General features: G+C 37.6%; 1 protein-coding gene across 2 annotated transcripts in view; it reads left to right on the top strand.

Moving 5' to 3' along the window:
* Positions 1 to 17,814, top strand: part of LOC105427207 (uncharacterized) — a 122,805-nt gene that overhangs the window by 9,535 nt on the left and 95,456 nt on the right. For both annotated transcript variants that reach the window (XM_025218302.2, XM_011638862.3), the window contains exon 2: positions 17,048 to 17,080. In XM_025218302.2, the coding sequence (XP_025074087.2) occupies positions 17,048 to 17,080 (33 nt within the window). The remainder of the gene's footprint in view (positions 1 to 17,047; positions 17,081 to 17,814) is intronic.

The following is a 17,814-nucleotide window of genomic DNA, read 5'->3' as shown; positions in this document are numbered from 1 at the left end:
AATTTGTTAAAGACTAAAAGATATTTTTGCATGTATATATTCAGATGTAGTGTTCAAAAAAATAATAACGTTACGCTATGCGAATGTGACGTCGATCGATACGTCTCGCTCGCAACGTGATGCGATCGTTATCACAACTAATCTCTGTCTCGGGTTTTGCCGATGCCGCGCCATAACTCTTCGTTACAGCACAGCATTGCTGAACGCGACATGCAAATTATGACTCGCATCGTTACTACGTTCCGCGGAGCGATCGATACGATCTCTCGCGTCGATGACGGATGCACCGGACGGATGCAGCCGCTCGACGCGAGAGCTCGAGTAAAGGTGCACGGACGACCTTGCCGCCTTGGGTCTCTCGGAAAAGGAAATGTACTTCTCATAATGAAACCTATCATGGCACGTACACCGCATAGTGAGATAATGCGCCAAGCAGGCTGTACCGACACGTAGAAACGCCACACATGCTCTATAGGATGTAAACTTCGTGTTCACACGTACTCGCAGATTGCCTGTTTGTAGCCTGAAGATTATGCGCGATGTTTATCGAATACTAGTTATAGATGCTTAAAATATATGTTACTTATTGGATAAAAATTAAGATCTTTCTTCTATGGGAACAAAATTTCAAATTTACTATTTAGATGAAGATTTTATTAAGAAACAAGAATTCTTTTTACAATACAACTTGGTATTTGTAGCTGTATTAAAGAATCAAATTCAATTTTTAATAATAATTCTGATTATAATCCCATAAAAATATTCTGTAGTCATATTATGTACTCTGAAACTGATTAGTTAGCTTTATTAAAATTAAAAAAATTAAAAAAAGATCGATAAGATGTAGATAAAATTCATTTATCGGTATCTCTTTTTATCCGAATTCTGAGAATACGTTCTGCTTTACGAATCAATTTCAATAACATTTCTCAACGTCGCGAGATCGTGACGCATACGCGCGTTGCGTCTCGCTCCAAGGACCGCGGCAGATGCGTTTGCACCTAGCGAGCCGGATAAATGATGGAAATCACCATATTCATTGCATTTGTCGGCGTCCCGTCGTCGAGTTGTACGCCGTATTTGGCGGTTGCGTATGCTAATTCAGTATCGCGCACGGTTGGCAGTCTAGGTTGAAGCGGCGGCATGTATACGAAGCTAAAAGGACAAACGCTGCATAATCCCGCGATCTCGTTGATGCGTCCTCTCTCGAGTGAATTTATTTTCCTCCGACAAAATCGACCGCCTCGGGTTGAAAATGCGCGACAAAGTGTCCGTCTTGGAAATGTTAGAAATGTTAACGAGAAGCGACGTGCCGTAGTTACTACTGTGGTAAGAGGAGATTCTATAAAAGGGGACGATGCGCGTCCTTCGTCGTGACGATATCGGCAAAAGTAATGAAATAACAATGTTGCTCGCTTCAACCTATGTGCCGGATTGGTCGAACGGGGAAAATGCTCTCTCTCACGATTGTCGATTATGACTCGTGTGATTTGCACGACGTTGCGTATCGTCCGACGTGCGGTAGTTGAAAGATGCGTGAATCAGAATAATACGCGTCCAGATTGCGCCAGCCTCTGTGATTTACCCCATGGGAAGTCGGATCGTTCTGGATCATCGGCGAGGAATGTAAGGACATGCGAGACGGAACGTCGATTGCCGGATTCCGATAGGATTGTGAAAGTACACACAGTCCACGTCATTATGGATTCTTCGCGACTTACGAAAATCCGAGGTTAATCATTTCTCTCGCTTACGAAACTTACATTGCAATCATGAGAATCAAGTTATTACGTATTCTAGGACTTCTTAAATAACGGTAGATGAATACAGATAGCTTAATGGAAAAAATAAAATTATTTGGAAAACAAAACAAAGAGATTATAACATAAATATTTCTTTTTGTACATCTTTTTATCTTATTGCAAATAATTCACAATGTCTGATTTATCCTAAATTGATTATCCTGCATTGATTATCCTCAACAAGGATAATTTTCTTTCCCAAATATCGCGATTACAAAGATCGTTCCTTTTGAACTACAATTACTATTGAAACTTCTAAAGAGACCGTTCAAACGTACTTTTCAAAAATACGGGAATATTATGCCGGTAAACCGATTTAAGCCGACATTCATCTGCTTGCTTAAATAGCTTCGCCAGTCATTGTGGTTCCCGCATCCTGCTGCAAATTTCGACCTACATGCTGCTCAGAATTTCATACGGTTCGCATGCCATATGTTCGTATGCAAATTGTACCTTTTCTATACAGTAGGTTTCGGCACAGATGATCAATATAATATGTCGATTGAATCGGCTGAATCAGATCGGCGAAAAGCATATCGAAGTCAATTAAAGATTTCACATGACATTTGCTTACAGTTGCGTTATTCAAGTATAATGTTACAATCCGAGTTCTGGCTAATAATAAAATAAAAGTTTGATTTTTGCTTACATATGCTGCGATTTCAATTCAACGCAATTTCCTTGCGTGGAAATCTTCCAATTCTGCATGTTAAACGAAATCTGCATAATTCGCGAACAATATTGTGTAAAAACGCGTGTGTAAATTAATTGGCGCCTAAGAATCCGACACGCATCGGCGGCATTTTAATTGCGTCATTGTCTCGTGAGATGCTTTTACACGATTAGTATATAATTTGAATAATCAAAGTGAGATTTTAACGTGCAACAAGATGAACGAACGATTTATCGGTGCATATTTATCGCATCGCATTATCGCATAATGCATCAAATCGCCATTTAACAGGATTAAGAAAATTTTTTTATGCCTTAGTATAACTGTACTTGCACGACGTTGCATTCTATTGCACGCACATGTATGTAAAGTATATATTCATCGAATAGTTTGCATTTTATTAACGATTCTCTTTACTGTTATTACCCAGATATTTTTGTTATTATTTTTACTGTTATCTCTAACTGTTAACTGACGTAGTAAAATAATTTATGTTAATAGAAAGCTAGTGATGTATGCAAAACTAAAATATTAACAATAATTATAGAAAGCATACAAAAGATATAAAAAAATATGAAATTCGAAAAAAATATGTTTGCTTTCTCATAATAATATCTACAATTATTGTCGTATTTGTGCTTGAAGTGAGATTCCATCGGAGAAGCAATGCTGTCTAATGATATCTAAAAGAAGACGCGCGGGAGATCGTTTTATATTTTGCACTATTATATGAGTCAGCAACAGGGTGATAGTAACATAGTCAGAGACCGGGGGTCGGTTTTAAGTAAAGGTAATGACAGTGTACACAGGAACATGTGTGCCTAATGCCGACATACGTCTCCGAGGCTACTCGCCGCTTCCTGCCTCATGTATTCAAATTAAACCACATAACACCGTCATGGAGCTTGTATAATGGTAATGATGATGGTAAACGAGACCCATGCCGCCTTCGTTCATCGCCACCAGATCTCAGGAAAGCACTATGATTTCACGAGTCGCATGACGATGCACACTCTTCGAGCGTCGCGATAATTTGCGGGATTCTGCCAACCGCATTCGCGGCTAATAATTCATTCTGGAAATTATGCGAAAAATTTTATATTTCTTTGATTATAATCGATGCTTTAATTTTATTTTAATAATTAACCGCGTAATTACTTTTTGATAAAAAAAGCATTTTAGGGCGATTCCGAAATGTGATTAATATATTCAATTATCAACGTTATATGCCGCAGTAACATAAGGAAGAGATCATTACCCCTTACAAAGTAATTAATCTGTCCTCGAGATCATTTCGTGATTTCTTAGGATCTGCTTTCTTTGTCCCGTCTCGGTTTCCTTTTCTCTCCATGCCTAATAACCTCTTCCGGACCTACGTCCCGAGTTCCTCGAGGACGTCGTTCCACCAGCGATATAATTAGTTAGGAGACGCTTAATGTAATTTTAATAACTAGATAAATAAACATAAGCATAAGTAAGGCGGCGTAATTTGAATCCGGATGTGCCGACGATGAGCGGCTTCGATAAAGCATAATGTTAATGTCTCGCTATAGAGAGAAACTGCATACCTCGTTCTGTCCTCGTCGCGTGAATTGTGCTTGTCTCGTCTCTCGTGCCGTTGCGTGCGATACATGCATGCGTGCATGCGTGCGTGCGTGCGTGCATGCATGCATGCGTGCGTGTATAAGTCATGTTATTTCGAAGTTTATGCAACGTATGCTAATCCAAAGTGCGCAGCCGGACATTCCCAAAATAATGAAGATTCACGGATTCTCCTTTGTTGACTAAATTTCACGTTCATTTGCGTTGTACGTTACGCGTAATAACTTTTTTTCTACAATTATTGTACATTATTTTTCGAAAGTTCGTTGATTACAGTACTAGAAATTTTTTAAATTAAACGTCATAAATATCTTTGAAATAATGATAATTACATATAGTATACAATATTTTTATTTTTTTCTATTCATCGTTATAAATATAAAGTCTTTATAAATATAAAGACTTTCATTGCTTGTTAATAATACCGTGATTTATTAGACTTGCTTCAGCTATATCGATTTCTTTCGCGACGTGTCAGCAATAACTTTATCATTCTTTATTCTTCAAAAGGAATAAGCAGAGAAAGAGAGAAAATAATAAGGTTTTTTCATGCTTACTTTTTTCTCTATTATTCCATTTCGTATACTGATTAATGTGCAAACGATTAGATATTCAGATCGTACATCTTCCTTACGAGTTCTTATTGCATTTCTGCCGCTTTCTCGGACACGATTTTAACTGAAATTAAACACGCAGTGTGTTTAATTATTAAAATACTTTTAATGATTATGCACGAGATTGTTATGGAAGCAGGTGTTGAAAAATAGTGATGTAAAAGCTGTCTTCCCTTTGACGTATCTTTCAATCTAAAGAATGAAAGAATAAAAGAAAATGCTTACATATCTTCCAATAATAATTAGTTTTTTTTTTCAATGTGCGAGCATATTTAATTATTATCGTGCCGCTTGAAATATATCAGATTCATCATTCTTAATTTCAATTTATTGCTAATTTTGGTCTTCCGGAAAGGGTCGTCATGAATTTTTATGGGTCTGCTTTCAACGTTTTTAAACTGTTTTTTGTTGTAGTTAATAAATCGTCTGTCATGCAACGCGTACAAATTTGCAGCGAAGTTGCGAGCAGAGATATCGTCGCGTTAACTTGCGCAGCCGCTACGAAGATTGATGGAACGCGAGTCGCGGGCACGATCGCGGCCACGAGAACGATCTTATACCCTTGTCAGCGTTATCTAGATAAAGATTCAAATTTGCTATTCAGTTTAGACGCGTCGCTATTAATTAATCATGCTATCACGCGCTGCGCTCCAATTTGAAATGAGGCAATCGTTATTAGCAAATATCTTACGACCTAACGATTTACCGATCATAATAATACAAAGATTCCTGGCCTCGTGCCAGTGTAATTGCGGTATAGCGCAATTAGCTCATCCAACAAAACGTATAATCAATTAACCACGTTGTATGGATCGATGCATTCGATCGTGATCACGATCCAAGTCTTCGCGTTCCATGTGTGCCATACGCAATTTGCATCTTTAAAAACTACTATCGTATTTTCTTTTCACACATGTTATAAACAGAAAACAGTATAATTTTATTAATTTGAAAACTTTTGTTTTTCTATTAAGTTTGAGCAACTTAACATATTTTGAAAAAGATGTTGAACAGGAGTGTATAAATAAATCCGCATGTGCTAATTAAAATATTATAATTTTATATGCAGTGTGCAGCCTTATAAACTGCAGTCAAAGTCTTACAGATGCGTGTATATTATTCATCGTCGTCGGTTAGTGCTAATAGCAGCGCATGCATGTCGACACCTTCGTCAGCCGTTATTACGATGAGAATGCAAATTTACTAGCGGACAAAATGTTCGCTTATTAATTGGCTATATATCTGCGTCACGCACGATGACCCAATTTTTTATGCATCTTCAAGCCTTTAATCTCTGTGAAGGCAGTCATGCATATACTTAACGTCGGTACTGCATTATCGTGTGTGTTATTGGCATTTAAATGCTTATATCCAACTAGGCATAATTTCTTTAAAGATTTGAATAATCATCAATTAACTGCTCATATTATTTGTAAATAACTGAATATGTATTAATAATATCAAAATTATATAAATCTGTACTTTATACAAGCATTCCGAAAGTCAAACGTTAACTCATATACGAATACAAGTTTTTGTCTCTATCAGAAGATGTTTTTCCAATTATAACTTATATCGCCTGACAGATAAATTCTGAATTAGAGTTATCTTAGAACAAAATGCGCTTGAGGGAGAGAGACAGCAAGTGATAGATAAGATTTTATTAATATCTTTAATTACCTCTAATTACTTTATCTTTAATCTTCGAATTTATATTATTAATGTATTGGCATAAAAATAATTACTTTTTTTCCTGTTTGATTTAATAGCTGAGAAATAAATCTTTTTAATTTTGAAACATTTAATATATATTTGCATATAAAACTATATGCGCGTGTTCTGAATTTTCTGACAAGACGAAAGAGCAGACTCTCCCGAGTCGACCATTGTTTACGGCGTTTTAATTAGCCCGCTAATGTGACCAGGATAAAACCACGAGTCTCTTATCTGATATGTTTCCGGCGAATCATGGGAATTATTTCCGTACATGCAAATACCAACGAAAAGGCGAATCGAGTTGTGCTTCCGGAACGATCTTGTCATGATAAGAATGACTGCGCGTGACTAAGAACAGATTTTTTATTTATGTATATGGTATTTTTATACCTATTTCTTACATACAAACTATTTAAAATGTATATGAAAAATTTTTTGAAATTTTGTAGAATATATTATCAAGAAAGAGAAATATGTGAATAAAAATATTTTATTTTTAAAGTTATCCTTTTATAAAATTACGTTTTATTACGCAAAGAAACTGCGTGTAAAGATTTTTAAAAATAGAAACATTATTCAAAACACTTTTTTTCTTTCGATTTGCAAAGTTAAAAATAGGTTCCTATTTACGTCATGTGTTAAATCATTACTTCAAGCGTATTATCTCCTACAATTATCTCATTTTGCCACGATATCTCGAGTCAACCATTTATAAGCGATCTACTCACTAAATGATACGGATCGGAGTTTTAAAATCAGTCACATTATACCTTTAAATGTGAATAAAACGCGAACCGTTAGAAGTATTAATAGTTTTTCATATCGACGATACGAATTGCTTAATTACATGTTCTCGGTTTATACATATTTACGAATAAAAACTATATATATATCTGAAACGCTTACACAAGGCTTATTGCAAGTAGCCTTCCAATCGCGATTAACGATCACTAATGGTCGTAATAACGTAATTGTCACGGAAAATCGAATGTTAATTATATTTTAAGAGAACAGACTTAGTAATTAGGATGATACGAACACACGAAACGCGAGGACGTTCCTTTGGGCGATGATCACATTTAAGGATATCTCTCTGTATGTGGTGGTACATATTAGGCGACTTAACGAGTCAAGCGTGCTTAACGGCGCGTTGAGCAGTTCCTTGGGATTAACTGGCCGTGCCTAAACGCGTTAATACATTATTGTACCAGGCGCGTACAGAAAGACAGAGGTAATTAACCCTCGCAGCCTCGTAAGCACTCATATTTTAAGGTCCACTTCCACGTGTCTCTCCGGTGACTTCTTAATCGACCGTACGACTTCATCACGCCGGTGATTTCATTCCGACGCCCTCTTTCTTTTTTCCTTTTTAATCGCTTCGGATGCGAATTCGCAAGCGTTAATTCACCAAGGGCAAGGGTCGAGTTGCGTAATATTCCGAATTTATTATTTTTGCAAATTATTGAGCAAAAATAGATATTTATATATTTTTTAAGATGTATATTTTTTGCTATTTATTCGTTTATTAAAATACATTATTAAAAATACATTATTAAATAAAATTATTGAAATAATGCATGCAAGATAAATGAATATTTTATTGTAACTTTCATATTTTGCTATAATTTTTCAATTAATCACAATCGCTGCAATCGCATGGTGATTAATGAATTATTTTTTTCTTGCCACTTATAAAATCGTGTCTCCCGTGAGACTTCAGAGAGATATTTTCGTCCTTTCGTTTCGACAATATGGATCGTTTCTATGCGGGTGATTCACTGCATGCGTACATTGTACATGAGAATAGTAAAGGGTAGCCAAACACTTCATATATTGTATCGGGAGAATGCTTTATGTAGAATTTCTACGGAAAGAAATAATGTGTACAGGATGATGGGAAATAGCGGAACGATACGTTTGTAATGCTTATTCATGATTCATATATTAACTCTCCATTTTGTTATTCATAAGTCTATTCTCATAAATCTTAAGCAGAAATTAAAATATTTTATTGATATTTTTTTGTTTAATGAATATCTAACATACGATGAATTTATATACTTTCAGTAATACTTTTATTAAATACGAAATATAATTTCTTTAAATATGTTTTGTAATACTATTGCATTTGATGTCATGTGCACCGCTTTATTATCAAATTAATGCGTTCAAATGACTTAAGCGTCATTGAATGGAAAATAAGCGTGTAATTAATTAAAACTTAATTAGCTTAATTGGAAATCGATAGCGGTCACGCGATTCGATAGACTGAGCATTAATTGCTAATAAAATTACTTTCGGAGTTCGGCATGGCATCTTAAATTTCACAAATCGCAGAAGCAAGTACATCTATAAAATTTCTATTATACGAATCTGAAATGCAGAAACGGCATTTCTTTCCGCGTAGGTTCTGAAAATCGTGTCGCATTATCGATTCCGCCGGCCAATCTATCCGGTGTCGTAATAGTCAAACGGACTCTCGGCCGCTTCTTGATCGGTTTCTCTTTCTTTTTTCTCGATCTCCGACCAAGCTGTAACTATCGTCAACAACGAGACTTCGCTGGATCTTAATATCGATTTATCGGTCGTCGACTTCCTCGAAGTATCATAAACCTCCGCCCGTTAGGGCGCGGTTAGGACTGCTCGCCGATTTGCGCGATACAGGAAAACCGCGTACATCCTTTTTTTCGTTCACCTTCATTCTCATTGCGCCGCAAGTTACCGCGGCTTCTCGCGCAACAGAGAGGAAATTAATCCTAAGAACAGGGCTTTTTGTCGATGTGAACACCCAAGTGGCCACAACGTGTTCTAAATGTGCAAGGATTGAGAGAGGCAATTTGCGTCACTTTGGTGTGTTAATATATATTCTATTCGTTTGACTTTTATCTACCATAGGAGAGAAAGCTTTCGTTTTCGTCGAATTTTTCGTATGATAAAAATTTTAACAAACTTATAAAATAATATAAAAATGCGTAATCAAATTGGAATTGCAAATTATATTATTTGATGGATTTAAATATTATGACGACTGAAATATATCGAGGATATTATAATATTATGAAACGTGAGGTCTCACGTTCTTTCGGAGCAACATATCTTCGTATATTTACATATCTACGTATCTGTAACCTGATTAGATTGATTAGCACATTCGTACCATTCCCTCTTTAACTTGTACTCACGATTGAATTCGAACCGCCGATTTCGCTATCGGCATGCAACTTTGACAGCATGATGTCGGAGAAAGTCGTTCCAATCTCGGCGAGGATGACAGTGTATTAGTAAAAACGAGGATGGTAAGAGGTTCAGAGACGCTGCGAGCAGGCCCCCCACGTAAAAGGGGGCCCGATTCGACGGGGATAAAAATGCCGCGCGCGTGCAAGACTCGGCCTGGCGGTTCGGCGGCAAGTTTACGAGTCGTGGCGAACACGGTCGTAAAATTTACCATTGCGCGCATAAACCGACGCGATAATGATTACTACTTCCGCGCGGCGTGTCCCTCTTTGCCGAGAGGAAGTCGGCGTTTCGCGGATCGCCGTATCTCATGATCGACCGCCGTTCAAGCTTTTGTTCGCGTCCGAGCGGGCGGGCTGGCGAGCCCATTGTCCAACTTTTCTCCCGATGCTCTCTCGAAGCTCTCGCTACCTAAACTCTCTCCCGGCACGAAATGCGTGCCTACCACCGCGGTCGCTTACTTTTTTGCCCACGTAACTCTCATTTTGATCAATTTGAGTTTTTTGCCGGGGCGGCAACCGTTGACTTTACTACCGAGACCTCATCTCCACTCTTCGCCCGCTCGTCCCATCCTTTCTTCGTCATCCTCTCGATTCCCTCTCGATCCTCTCCCTCACTCCTTCGCTCGTGTCTCTCTTCTCTCTTTTTTCCTCGTCTTCCTCACTCCCGCTCGTTGATTACCTTCCTCAGCGATGTCGCTTCTCTTTCTCTCGTACGCACGCATACGTTAAATCTGATCTTCCGTCCCACGTGCTCCTTCCGTCGGCATAGTGATTCACTCGCTCACTCATGTTGAGCTTCCGTGACGTCCGGAGTCGTCGCTAGACAGAGGAGGGTACAGTGACGGATTGTTAGCCGGGGGCGGGTCTAATAGTTGGCACTCTTCTGTCTTTAGAAGCGCAGCGGAAATGCCTCGTACTCGCGGCGAGTTTCGTATTTCGTGTATCTATAAATGCACGAATCGCAACGATTTCGTCTTTCGGTCGACTTTTGCTCGCTGCAGTTAGTTTACATCAAATGTTTTGTAATTTTGTAATTATAGTAATTTTTTGAGACTGATTGATTTATTTATAAATGAAAAGTGTTCGGTATGCATAATTTAAAAATATTAAAATAATCTATTTGGTCATATTTAATAGAAATGTAACTATAGAATAATATAAATAAAAAATGCGGAATTTATCAATAATACTATCATATTTAATGTCTTATACATGCAAATTATGAAGTACTTTGCTTTTACGTTTAAATGTTCGACAAACCGAACGAAGTCTCTCGTAGAATCGTACGTGATCGATCAAGCAGTCTTGTCGATTCGTGCTGTAAAGCATACCGTGAATGGAATCGCGAAGACCGCCATGCATCGGACATTTACTATTCGCTACGAAGAGATGCAGAAAAACACGTGTTGCGTGTACGTTGCCACCATCATATGTAAAACGATAGTTTATAGATTTCGCTGAATTAATAATATTCTTTGCGGCGCAAAGTATAAGTTTACATATATTTTACTTTTAAATACTATAAATACAAAATATAAGTTAACATATGTTATACTTATGAGATATAAATTTTAAAGCTAATATAAAACATATTTTTCTTTATTATGTACATAATAATTTACTAATGCAAAATAAGGCTTTGCAATTTTCTTGAAATAATATTTGAGTAAATTTATCCGCAATACGACGTATACAATGCTACATATACAAGAACGCCGAAACGAGACTTTCCCATTATCGAGTGAGGGTATAGAGCCTGGCCTCGAAGTAACCGCAATAAGTCACGGAAAAGAGTAGTCGATGCTCCCGGAAGTAGAGTTGGCGGCGAATGAGCTAACGGATGGACACCGCGGACTATTATTTAACTCTAATTGATGATAGCTCGCAAACTGTTCCACATTGATGGTCATCGATAATCGCTAATGATTCTGATCTCTAGCGCACTGCTGAGGGGCACCGCGAAACAATCCTCTCGGTATTTTCTATCTCTCTCTCTCTCGTACGTGTGAACGTCTTAAAGTACACGCAAGTGTGCGACGATCGATATTTTGCACGGGACGTATCGATACTTTGACATAGATACTTCTCTGTTTAACGGTACCGAATTTAGGTTCTTACGTCTCTCACGGCCTAGTTTATTAAGAAACATGTGAGTTCATTATGATGTAGAATATGAAAAAGAAATCTTTTTTTATTTATTCTATATTACTATAGATTTATTTATTAAAATTGTAAAATAATTATAATATAATATAAAATATATCATAATATTGGGGACAAATCATTTTTACGTAGAGATGTGTGTAAATACATATATATTTTTTTTAAATATATTGATAATTTTTTATAAATATATATTAAACATAGGAAAAAATATGAATCAGTAATTTAAACATACTAATACTTGACAGTACAAATCAAATATTCAAGGATCGAGTTTCGAATGCCATGTACGTGTTCGTATAGCGGACCCGTTCATTTTCGAAGTATGAGACACGTCTTATTTTAACTCGCCACTCGTCGAATAGTGCAAGTAATCGGTTAATCGATAGATGGTCGCACGATACGTCGCCATGAGAAGCGGAATTCGCGTCGGGCAAACGAGATTGTTACGTCGTTTCTGCTATTTCGTGCGCGGGCGGAGGGAGGCGAATGACGTGTTACGGAGGTAGTTAACGGGAGAGTCCTCAGGGCTACGTACATATGTACGTTCAGGCCTATTGGTCTTTCTCTCTCACGATGAGAATAGAAAAAAAAAAAAAAAAAAAAAACGGACGTCGGTGGTACAAACGCACCCGCGGTGATGATTAACAGCCAGGCGCATATCTCCGAGGCCTGACCGGAGAGAGTAATCGATTAATACACGATATCGAGCCCGTGCGTCTCTCGTGGCCATTGTTTGTTGTTAATTACACTGATACATCTAATCGACAAGCGAGGATCGGCTCGACTATGATTCGGCGATTTGACCGGTCGCGGATGTGGACCTGGACTCCGACCCGGTTCTCCGAGATGTAAATGTTCCTTTAATGCAGATATCGGCGTCGCTGTACCGCGACGTCGGGATACCGAGCCAACAACGGCATTGTGTTTGGTAATATTGTAACGTTGCACCGCACTCGTTTATCTGTGCCGGGCATCGAATCTGGCATTCTAATTAATACAAGTCGACGCGTTACGGCGACCGGTTTCATTATGGATGCGACATGAAGTCGAGAAGCCGCGTTATGACATTTATATGCGAGCTTATATCTAATCATTAATATAATATGCGCACATTTAATTAGACTGTTAGTTATAAATCTTTTCTTGAAATTAGCTTATAAAAATTATTTTTCAACATGAAAATAAGCACTTCAAATATTAAGATTACTGTCAATATTATATTATCTAGTTTCATCAACAATACATCATTGTATATATTTACCGATTTCTCTGTATCATCAAAAGTTTTTGATTTGTCATGATTTGAGTAAATTTGAATATAAAATTTTTATAAGAAAAATTATATTTTTATTAAAATAACAAACTTTATTATTGATTTGCAAAACAACATTATCATATATCCAATGCTATTCAATTTTTTTATAACAGTTAATAAATGTAATAATATAGTTCAATCTTTTGAACAAACTTTTAAAGCTTTTCCTTTTATCAATGAATATGTTAAAAAATTTCTTTATAAAATTATTACTGTTTTATACGAAAGAAATACAAAAATATTTAACGAAGATTTAGTGTTATGATATACAAAAGTTAGTAACTCTATTTTGGTGAATATTTATATCGACGAATATATATACACTATCAATAAAAGTCGAGCTTAGTGTTGCTGAAATAATGCTATTGGAAATGTGATAATATCTTGATAATATCTTTATCGTGTCTTTAGATTCGTGAAAGTTATATTTCATATATTCATAATGTTTTTGAATATGAATATAAATTGTTGGATAAAAGTGTCTTTGGGTAAGCAATTGTTTATGTCATACATATATATTCTTGTTAATTTGTGAATATTAGAATATTAAAAAAATTGTTTCATACGCACGGCAAAACGCAGAATAATTTATAGTTTAATTGTCAAATTATCGCATATGATTGTAATACTGTGTCATATCATTACTTTTAAATGTAAATATTAGTTTGTAGATAGTACACTGAGAAAAATTTGGTTGAAAAAATGTTTAATTAGAATTCTGGCTGAAAATGAACGAATTAGAATTTTTTGCTTAAATCTACTAAAATTTTAGTTAGAGATAATCGGAATTTCGTTTAATATAATCAGAATCTTCTGGTTTGTCCATTTTCAACCAAACATTTTTCTCAGTATATCAATATTTGATAATATTGTTATAGTAATATTCTACAGGATGTATCGAACAAGGGAAAAAATTTCAGATCATAAAAAATTTTCCGGATCATATTTTCATAAAGCGCAGCGAGTTTGTTTCGCCTTTCAAGGTTGGCTGTTAAATCGCCGGTTAATTGCACGCAAGAACGAGCCACGTTTTGCCGATGGTGCGTGGTCGGGCCCCAAGTGTCGCGTTAATTACTAAACGTTAGACACAGGCTCCTCCCTCTTAACGTATAGATGGATGGATGGATGGATTACTTAACACTTGTCACGCCTCGCTAATTAACATTCAGTAATCTCCCGCTCGGAAGTATTTCCCCTGTCCCTCCACCTTGCGGCGATGACGATGCGACAGGTGGAAAGTCGTTTAATATTTATCGACCATCGCTCCCGACCCCGTTGGCACCTTCGGGGCCCGATACACACACCGGTACCCGGCCACGGCCCCGGCCCCGCTCGCAGCTCAATCAGAATTCGTGATGGCGCGCGACGCTTCACGGAAAATATTAGAATACGACGGCGTGATCATTGATTAGCGGCGGATAAACGGACGGGTGCGGGCATCTTTCTTCCTTCTCTTTCTTCTTTTTTCTATCTGTCAACGTTGCGGGGCATCGACGAGTTCTACGGAATTCCAGATGCAGGACGTTTCGTCCCGTCGACTGTAATCTGCGCGTTCGATCGCGACCGGGTGTCGTCGGAGATGTGCACATTGTTGAATGCAGGCGTGCGTATATGTGGTAACTAATGAAACCTAACACGTTCAATGCCGTGGCATTGCTTAGCTGACTTTAATATTGAAGTCGATATTCCTGGAAGATCGTCGCAAGTGATGTCTCTTGTTGACTGGAATTTTTGTTGCTTGCCGCTTATTTGGATGAGAAGCGCGCGATGGTCGATGCAGTAGTAAGTAGTAGTAAACCTCGAGTGCATCTCATTTTAGTAAATTAGCGATGCGTGCGCATGTAAATGTAATATTGTCATAACCATCAAAAGTTATTAGAATATAAAGATAATATGCTTATTTTTAAATTATTTCATCACTAAATTATAAGATTAATTAAAGAATTTTTTTGTTGACTTAATTCAGTGCGATTCTTGCTTGTAATTTTATTAAAAACTATTTCTATATAATTATAAAATATCTTTGTCTATAATATACAAAATTATACATTATACACACAAAGAAATTATATTTTCGCAGAATTGTGATAATCATACATTATTAAATTTGTTTGTAAAATTGAAGAGTTAATTAACAAACTTAAGCAACATTTGATACGGTCAACGCTTGAATGGTTGACAGCCTGGGAAGACCGTATCCCATTGGTGCTAATGCCGAGACTAATGATTGTAGAAGTCGATGTCATAATTGAGAGAAAAAAAGATAATGTTGGCATATCCTATATGAAGAACGACATTAGAAGAACGGTTATGACATAATTACGCAAATACGTTGTCTTATTTCACGCTTCATTCATTTTCTTTATGCTAGGCTTTAACTGGAAATAAATAGTTAAATTAAATGTTTATGATTTTATATAATTAAATATATTTACTGAAACAGAATTAATATTAATAATCTGATATACATTATCAACTATCACTAACGAGAAAGATAATTTTTTTTTGTAGAACGGCAGAATTGGTAAAAAGAATTATTTAAATCCATTTAAGTTCACATAATAATTATGGAAACGAGATTTTCGCGTGGATTTCTGTGATTCCCGATCGATCGCGATATATACGCCACTGCGACGCGATATCTAATGAGGCTATTAACACGCTCCGCGTTGTCGAGGAAACTTGGACGGGCGTGCGTTTATGACAGCCGATGACCTACCTAGCGGCTTCCATTAGAGCCGCGTACGAGCGCCTTGAGTGAGACATTTACCAGCTCCCGCCGTGCCGATCCCTCGGCTTTAGCAGGTGCCTGGCCTGGCCGAGGTACCATTTAAAACTTCTTCGCTTTTACGCACTGGCTGTACGCGCGGACGCGTGCCTTCGGGCCCGGTCCCGGTCCCGGGCCCAAGACGCGAGGACGCTATTAGCCGGCTTGGCACATTAACGGGCAAGGCGCGTGAGGATCTCCGCTGTTGCGTAAGTTCCCCATTACAGCGCGAATTACAAGCGACTCTTGCGGTCGGTTAGAAATCACTTACGGCGATCGGCTGCTTAACCGGCGCGCGGCAGGGGCTCCCGAGTCGGATAAATTATCGCGGGAATTTTCTCTGAACGTATGCAAATTACGAGAAAAAAAAAAAAAAGATAGACCGCGCGCTTGAATAGATCCGCCGTGGCGATTGTGCTGAGATTGCGTCGATTATATCAGGTATGAATCATGCTGCAATCGTCACGGATGAACGAGCGTGTCGATGTGCGTAGCGCTAACCCGTGTCATTGAGCGGATGAGAATTAAAAATCAACGGCAAAATTATCCGCGGAGGCTTCCTCTATGCGACGTGACGCGTGTAATTTAATACACATTGTTTCCTTCGATGTGAATTCGCTCTTGAGACTTCCAATATATATCTGCACTCAACCTTGCTGGTTGGACAATTCTTTTGAAATGAGACAGATACATACAGTTATTATTCTACCGGCAGTAAAAGATAATTATTCAAAATCATGACAATTAAAAATAGCAAATTGGAATGATAGTTCCGTGTATATCACATCATGTAATAGATTATCGAGTTTGCATCCATTATGGAATGTTACTACCGTAAATTGGGATAACGTAATATTGCAATAAATGCATCTTTTCTGACGCTAAATAATTTTAGAATTTTATTTTCAAAAATCTTCTTCTTTTATATCTGTGATCTCATCTTGCATTATCATTTATCAAATGTAATTAATAATCGCGAGGCTCTCTCTCTCTCTCTCTCTCTCTATGGAAATAAATACTACGAGCTGTTCTATCTCGATCGCAGCGGGTGCTTGAAAGACCCAAAAGGCCAGCTAATACCAAATACGAATAATTAATCGCCCCACTTATGGTCGCAGAGCTGTGGCTGATCAAATGCGAATGTTTTCTGTTGCAGATTCGTGCGAACCCGTTGCGGAGCGAACTTACGGTAAGTGACTCACGATCTCAATTTCCCAGAGATTACAAGACCGTACTTACGCCAGCGTAAAAATCGTCGCGGAACCTTCTATTCAGTATCTTCCGTGAAAAAAATATCCTCCCTATTACGCAGTCTATGCGCTTCGAAACGCGTTGACTTGAGTCGCCGTCTCGACTCGTGCAATTCGCTTCCATTCAGTGCCTCATTCGCCGTTGATTTCATACGGCATTGCGAAACACGATGTAACGCCGCTGGGTGCCCCCTTCCCTCTTCTTCTTTCCCTCACTCCCTCTCTCTTTCTCTTTCTACTTCTTTTATAACGCGCACCGGCTCGATCGTGTGCCTATGCAAACGCGTAAATTAGATCGAATTCCCGGAATAATTACCTCAAGCGGAAAGTGTCGGTGGTCGGCTAGTTTTATATCGTAGATATACCGGACAAAGACTCGGACAAAAAGCGATTGGACTATTTTCGATTGTAACGGGCTATGTATACGTATTTTTGGAATATTATCTGACTAATTTTTCACGTATATTTACGAATAAACTATAATGATAGTAATAGTTTTCTAATACATTTTTCATAACATAATTTGACAGCGTGTTAAAAATTTAATTTTTTGTGAGTTTTACGTCTCTTTATTCTCGACTGTGGCTTATTCGCGACTGGCTTTGTTCTTTTCTCTTATGTATCTCCGTCGACACTTTCGTATTTGAGTTCAATGACGGCGAATCCGACAAGC

This window comes from Pogonomyrmex barbatus, unplaced genomic scaffold (assembly GCF_055798465.1).
Source record: "Pogonomyrmex barbatus isolate J1 unplaced genomic scaffold, ASM5579846v1 scaffold5, whole genome shotgun sequence".
In the NCBI taxonomy this organism is placed as follows: Eukaryota; Metazoa; Arthropoda; class Insecta; order Hymenoptera; family Formicidae; genus Pogonomyrmex; species Pogonomyrmex barbatus.
This window is presented reverse-complemented; position numbering and strand designations above follow the sequence as displayed.